At 39.1% G+C, this 7,512-nt stretch overlaps 2 protein-coding genes across 2 annotated transcripts; both read right to left on the reverse strand.

Moving 5' to 3' along the window:
- Positions 1 to 1,417: 1,417 nt before the first annotated feature.
- LOC113008519 (olfactory receptor 10A6-like) lies at positions 1,418 to 2,499 on the reverse strand. The gene has a single exon (XM_026145989.2). The coding sequence runs from the start codon at positions 2,339 to 2,341 to the stop codon at positions 1,418 to 1,420; it is 924 nt and encodes a 307-aa protein (XP_026001774.1). The 5' UTR covers positions 2,342 to 2,499.
- A 2,870-nt stretch (positions 2,500 to 5,369) lies between these two features.
- On the reverse strand, positions 5,370 to 6,419 carry LOC113008520 (olfactory receptor 13C8-like). The gene has a single exon (XM_026145990.2). It carries the CDS (start codon positions 6,417 to 6,419, stop codon positions 5,496 to 5,498), a length of 924 nt encoding a protein of 307 aa, XP_026001775.1. The 3' UTR covers positions 5,370 to 5,495.
- Positions 6,420 to 7,512: the final 1,093 nt, after the last annotated feature.

Genomic DNA, 7,512 nt, shown 5'->3' on the forward strand with positions numbered 1-7,512 from the left:
TGGTCACCACCCATCTTGAGGAGTTTGCTCCGTCACATATACTAATGTGGTAGAAACAGGACTTTAATATCAACAAACATTCCCATTTTATTATGGTGTATCCATATAAATGGCCCACCCTGTATATTAAAAATTCAACAAGAACAAACACTGTCCTATGCGATGCAGTGATTTACTCCCTATTTCAGCAATCCTTAAACTGCCCAGCAGCCAGCTCAGCTTTTATTACATTCACTTATCATGTAGACACTTAGGCCTGACAGTGAAAATACTTTTCTTGCATGGGCATAACTTTACAAACACTAACAGAGATGTACAGGCAACACTGTGATGCCATTAAGCAGAAAATAAATGGTCGACTCTTGTATATTAAAAATGCCACAGTACTGCAAATGTTGTGAGTACGGTTTGATTTACCTCCTGAGGAGCCGTTCTCAAACTATCCAGCAGGCATCTCAGAGGAACTACCTCTATCCCAGTACTCAGGTTTCCAATGCCAGGTGTAGTACTGACCTCTGGTGGCCACAGCTGCTGAATGCATCTATGAGTAGTCAGAATTATACATGCAGTTTGTTGACATGTTTTATTTTAAAGGTACAGTCAGTAATTTTTGATTTTTTTTTTTCCAGAGAAAAAGGACACTGTACTCATAAATATAGATGCAGTAATGTCTAAGTACACCTTCCAGCAAACAAATGCATTCTGAAAACTTATAATTCTTAAAAACTACATAAGAGTGAGTTTGCGGTTTGTGGAGGTGGTCACTGGGCCATTTTTTTGTCCCAGTCCAGCCCTGCCAGTGACATATGTAGCATGTCGAAGGAGGAGGAGAAGTTGTTTGCATCATTTAAATTGGTGCCTGCACTTTCAGACTCAAGATATGAAAGATCATATACAGTATAAACTGTGTCCCCATAAGACATATGTCTATATCAAGCTTACAATAAGCAGAAATATTTTTATGTAGTTATTCAACATTCATAACCTTAGAGATTATTTGTAAAGAGGATCAAAAGCTATTCCCAAATGAAAAAACCCTGCAAAAGAAAAATGTTCATTATCTTAATTGTCAAGGGTAACCGTATAGAACAGAGGGTTAAGCTGTGAAATTAGTCTGATGGTTTATTCTAAATAAATTCTTCTTAAGAAAAAAATCACTGTATTCATACCCATATGTTTAATACATTGTTTTGTTTGAGAGCATCACACACATCCCAGGAGCAAAGTGGAAAGTGTCACCCCCCCCCCCCCCCCCCCCCCCCCCCCATCACATGCACCAAATGACACTGGTCTATTGTAAATAAATATCACATCAACAGATTTTCTTTTCTTTATGTTTACAGACTATAAGATGATTGTGGATAGTTACTCTCCCACAGAGCAGCGATTCCCTAGAAAAGTCTCTTGGTGAACAAAGCTATTGTTTTTTCTTAAACAAAAGCTTTTTACATGATTGCCTTATCTTAGGCAAATTAAATCCATAGAGAAATGGAGTCAGCATTGGTTGACAGATGAAAAGATAAATAGATAAAATTATACGGACTGGTAGACGAGCAACTATAACACTGGAATCGATACACTGAAAAATTGAGCCAACAAACAGGTTTGACACAGAGACGATCTGAGGGACACAAGTAGTCACGGCTTTCTGCTTGTTTTCTGTGGATGTTTTTCGACAAACTGCCAAAATCTTTACATAAGACACTGAGATGAGAGTGAATGGTATGAAAAAGCTTACAAAGAGAAAGAATATATCAGATAAAAAGTTATGGACTGAAACGAAACATGAAAGTCTAAGTATTAATCTGTGGTTACAATACACATTTTCAATAATAGTTCCACAAAACTTCAAACTAAAGATAAATGAGAATGATAGTATTACACTAAGGAATGAATATATCCACACGAAGAGAATCATGAAAAACACTCTCTCTGTGTTCATAATGACATTATAGCGTAATGGATGACAGATTGAGATATATCTGTCATAGGCCATGGCTGCTAAACTGCAAAACTCAGCAGGCCCACTTATGTACATGGAAGACATGTGCAGAAAACACCACGGCAATGTCACTTCATGGCTGTCTGAAAACATCTGTGAGAGCAAAAGAGGATACAGCGATGTGCTGACATTTATCTGGTTCACACATAAGTTACAAAGCAGTATATACATTGGTTCATGCAGCTGTATGTCCACACGTATGACCACAATAAGGACTGTGTTGGCCACACATATAGAGAGGTACCAGAACAATATTATTACAAAGTACAGGTACTTTAACTCCCCAACATTTCCATAAGCAGCCAGCACAAATGACACTATCTCACTGGAGTTTTCCATTTTCTACACAATATCCCACAGTGAAAAAGACAATTCAATAATAATGTTATGGATGATCCTTTTCGATATGAAAAAGAGTATTTGACCAGATTAAAGAAATTTCAGTTCTTTAAATACTGTTTTACAAATACATGTTACCTGATTGTGACATATTCTTTCTCAGCCACCTGTTAATAAATGAGCAGATTAATCAAGGAACAAACAGCAAGCACTTTTATACAATATTCAGACTTTCATTAGATGTTAATAAATTACACATAACATTTTACTCAGCTGCTTTCCTCTCTGCTGAACGAGACGATCTGTAAATATTTATAGCTGCAGCATAAAGGAGGAGACATGAAGTGGAGTGGGGCTGAACTTGAGCTTTAGGTTAGGGACAATGAAATTCTCTCCTTTGACAAACATGTCTGACTTTTTTTTTGTTTATTTATGTATGCTTGATTCAGAAATTACAACATTTCTTAACCGTTTCAGAACTGAATTTGAATTTAATGATAGTCAGTTTTGGAGTGGCAAACTGTTGAACACAGCAGAATTGTTGGCAGAATACATTTCAGCCCTCTTTGGACACTGTAAAATGTAAATAAAAATAGAGTGCAATGATTTGCAGATCTCACAAACTCATATGATGTTCACATTAGACTAGTGTTTCCCAAACTGTGGTACACGTACCACTAGTGGTACTTGGGCTCTCTCTGGTGGTACGCAGGAAATCTCCAATTTTTTTAAAAGATTAAATAATATACCATTGTGGAGGTATGCAAAGACAACATGAGAGATCCTGAGGCTCTTCTGGGAGCCGGAGTAAAAGAGAAAAGCGTGAGTCCTCTATAAAGAGTAGCCTTTCCTTATCGCCAGCGGCCGCGGCCGCTATGGAGCACTGGCGGGCTCGTTTCCCTGCAAAGGCGGCACGGCGCTGTCACGCTGATGGTAAAAACACAGCCCTTTTACATGGTGCCGCCGTGCTGCGATCCCAGCCACCATGGATGAATTGGAGGCCCCCGGGAGAAACGGTGGGGGCGCGGGAGATGCCGTTGATGATCGGGAACTATCGCCTGGATGCTGAAGCTCCTGGTAGCCAGGAGAATGCGATCCGCTTCTTCTGCAAGTGAGTGTTAATTCTTCGCGTTCCAACAGCGGGGAGTTGGCAAGGCCAGCTCGCACCGGCAACTGTCAGGGGAAGAGGAATCTGCCATCATGTGTTCCTAGCAAGGACAGCATGCTCTCAATGACCTCGCGAGCGGTACCATCACCCAGACCCGAGAGAGAGAGGAGTTTCTTGAGAGCGGTGCATTTCCTTTGGGTGGGGGGATCCCGGAGGAGAGTCATCACATGGTGAGTGGACAACGGATCCAACAAGGCCACCACATGATGGTATTTTGTTTCGTCATCTGAAACGCCACGAAGAGCAAACTGAGCTTCGATGTGCACAAAGGAGGGTCGTGATGCCAAAAATCCTGCAGCTTAACTGCCACAGCAAAAATAAAAACGTACAACTCTGCTATCACTTCAGACAAAAATGAAGACAGAAAACTAAACAGCAGTGGCATTTGTTGCTGTGTGGTGGCTAGCTACACAGCTATGGTTAGCATAATATAAACACTGTGACGCTGGAGGATGGACGCTAACTTTTTTCCACTCAATGAGGGTTACCGATGGTTAGGGACAAATGTAATCACATGGCAGGATGCTGTTAACGGGCCAAACTTCAGTCAGGAGAACAACTGCAGTATAAGGTTAGTCATTAATATACTGCTGCATGGGCTGGGCTGTAGTTACATTGTCAGGTTTTAAAAACCGAGCTTTAAAATGAATAGTGATGATAAAAACCGAGAGGCCGACAGCGATCACTGACCTTTTTAGGGGCTTGTTCAGATTAAATAGAACAAAATACAAAGCATTAAAACATGTTAAAAACACAACGGCCTTAATAAATGCCGAGTAGTTTGGACCCGGAAGCAGGTTTCAACAGGTCATCGCTTAAAGATTGGATATCTAACCTGCTGTGAATGTTTTAATGCAGTACAGTAAATAACAATCATATAAGAAATAAAATTGTCTGTGTAAACTGTATGTGGTGTTTAATAGGCCTATACTACTGTACTTTAATGTCGGTCACAAGGGTGGTACTTCAAGAGCCATATCATTTATGAGGTGGTACTTACTGTGAAAAGTTTGAGAACCACTGTACTAAGGTATAGACAGAAAAGAATAATTTGGGACTCTAATTAGTTTTATAATAACAACTTGTCTTTTACAGATACCTTTACTTTTAATCTTCGTTTTAACCTCAGACCTTTTTGACTAATGCTGAAAAATATTAATATTAGCCTCTGATTGAGGTTGCTAAAGGCAAGAGCGCTCGTTAGCTAACAAGCATAGACTAATTTTCTAGTTAACAAACTACAGTGGTAAAGTGACTGAAAGGCCAATTTCACATAAGCACATTTACCATTATGTCCATGTTGTAGCATATAGAAATGTTTAGTTAATACTTGCGGACATACATCTTATGCCTTTGTGTAACTGTGGCTTCGCTTTTGTTGCTGACCAGGTCATTTTAACATCATTTTGACATATTTTTGTGTCACTGTTGAGCTGATGTGATTAGATCCCAAATCCACAACCCACGCCCGACACACAAGCGCAGTGTTCGTGTTAAAGTTGTTGTGTGCCTTATGGGGATACTGCTTACATATTGTTATGTCTATATCAAGCTTTTAACCTTATAAATTTTTTTCAACATTCGTAAACTTAGAGATTATTTGTAAAGAGGATCAAAAGCTATTGTGAAATGAAAACCTCCAAGCTTTGCAATGGAAAAATGCTTCTTACCTTACTTGTCAAGGGCGTAGAGGGTTAAACTGGGAAATTGGTCTAAATAAATTTATTACAAATAAATTGAAATGAGGAAAAAATCATTGTATTAACACCCATGCATTTAATACAGTATTTTGCTTGCAAGCATAACACTCAGCCCAGTAAAGTGTGGAAACATGAGATGCACCAAATGACAAAGGCCTACTGTAAATAGAAATATATGACATCAACAGATTTTCTTTTCTTTATGTTTACAGACTATAAGATGATTGTGGATAGTTACTCTCCCACAGAGCAGCGATTCCCTAGAAAAGTCTCTTGGTGAACAAAGCTATTGTTTTTTCTTAAACAAAAGCTTTTTACATGATTGCCTTATCTTAGGCAAATTAAATCCATAGAGAAATGGAGTCAGCATTGGTTGACAGATGAAAATATATATAGATAAAATTATATGGATTTGTACACGAGCAACTATAACGCTGGAATCAATAGACTGAAAAACTGAGCCAACAAACAGGTTTGACACAGAGACGATCTGAGGGACGCAAGTAGTCACGGCTTTCTGCTTGTTTTCTGTGGATGTTTTTCGACAAACTGCCAAAATCTTCACATAAGACACTGAAATGAGAGTGAATGGTATGAAAAAGCTTACAAAGAGAAAGAATATATCAGATAAAAAGTTATGGACTGAAACGAAACATGAAAGTCTAAGTATTAATCTGTGGTTACAATACACATTTTCAATAATAGTTCCACAAAACTTCAAACTAAAGATAAATGAGAATGATAGTATTACACTAAGGAATGAATATATCCACACGAAGAGAATCATGAAAAACACTCTCTCTGTGTTCATAATGACATTATAGCGTAATGGATGACAGATTGAGATATATCTGTCATAGGCCATGGCTGCTAAACTGCAAAACTCAGCAGGCCCACTTATGTACATGCAAGACATGTGCAGAAAACACCACGGCAATGTCACTTCATGGCTGTCTGAAAACATCTGTGAGAGCAAAAGAGGATATAGCGATGTGCTGACGTTTATCTGGTTCACACATAAGTTACAAAGCAGTATATACATTGGTTCATGCAGCTGTATGTCCACACGTATGACCACAATAAGGACTGTGTTGGCCACACATATAGAGAGGTACCAGAACAATATTATTACAAAGTACAGGTACTTTAACTCCCCAACATTTCCATAAGCAGCCAGCACAAATGACACTATCTCACTGGAGTTTTCCATTTTCTACACAATATCCCACAGTGAAAAAGACAATTCAATAATAATGTTATGGATGATCCTTTTCAATATGAAAAAGAGTATTTGACCAGATTAAAGAAATTTCAGTTCTTTAAATACTGTTTTACAAATACATGTTACCTGATTGTGACATATTCTTTCTCAGCCACCTGTTAATAAATGAGCAGATTAATCGAGGAACAAACAGCAAGCACTTTTATACAATATTCAGACTTTCATTAGATGTTAATAAATTACACATAACATTTTACTCAGCTGCTTTCCTCTCAGCTGAACGAGACGATCTGTAAATATTTATAGCTGCAGCATAAAGGAGGAGACATGAAGTGGAGTGGGGCTGAACTTGAGCTTTAGGTTAGGGACAATGAAATTCTCTCCTTTGACAAACATGTCTGACTTTTTTTTTGTTTATTTATGTATGCTTGATTCAGAAATTACAACATTTCTTAACCGTTTCAGAACTGAATTTGAATTTAATGATAGTCAGTTTTGGAGTGGCAAACTGTTGAACACAGCAGAATTGTTGGCAGAATAAATTTCAGCCCTCTTTGGACACTGTAAAATGTAAATAAAAATAGAGTGCAATGATTTGCAGATCTCACAAACTCATATGATGTTCACATTAGACTAGTGTTTCCCAAACTGTGGTACACGTACCACTAGTGGTACTTGGGCTCTCTCTGGTGGAAATCTCCAATTTTTTTAAAAGATTAAATAATATACCATTGTGGAGGTATGCAAAGACAACATGAGAGATCCTGAGGCTCTTCTGGGAGCCGGAGTAAAAGAGAAAAGCGTGAGTCCTCTATAAAGAGTAGCCTTTCCTTATCGCCAGCGGCCGCGGCCGCTATGGAGCAACTGGCGGGCTCGTTTCCCTGCAAAGGCGGCACGGCGCTGTCACGCTGATGGTAAAAACACAGCCCTTTTACATGGTGCCGCCGTGCTGCGATCCCAGCCACCATGGATGAATTGGAGGCCCCCGGGAGAAACGGTGGGGGCGCGGGAGATGCCGTTGATGATCGGGAACTATCGCCTGGATGCTGAAGCTCCTGGTAGCCAGGAGAATGCGATCCGC

This window comes from Astatotilapia calliptera, chromosome 16 (assembly GCF_964374335.1).
Source record: "Astatotilapia calliptera chromosome 16, fAstCal68.1, whole genome shotgun sequence".
Lineage (NCBI taxonomy): Eukaryota > Metazoa > Chordata > Actinopteri > Cichliformes > Cichlidae > Astatotilapia > Astatotilapia calliptera.

Bases quoted from the DNA above. Each gene is read 5' to 3' on its own strand.
- LOC113008519 (XM_026145989.2), bottom strand. From the start codon at position 2,341: ATGGAAAACTCCAGTGAGATAGTGTCATTTGTGCTGGCTGCTTATGGA.
- LOC113008520 (XM_026145990.2), bottom strand. From the start codon at position 6,419: ATGGAAAACTCCAGTGAGATAGTGTCATTTGTGCTGGCTGCTTATGGA.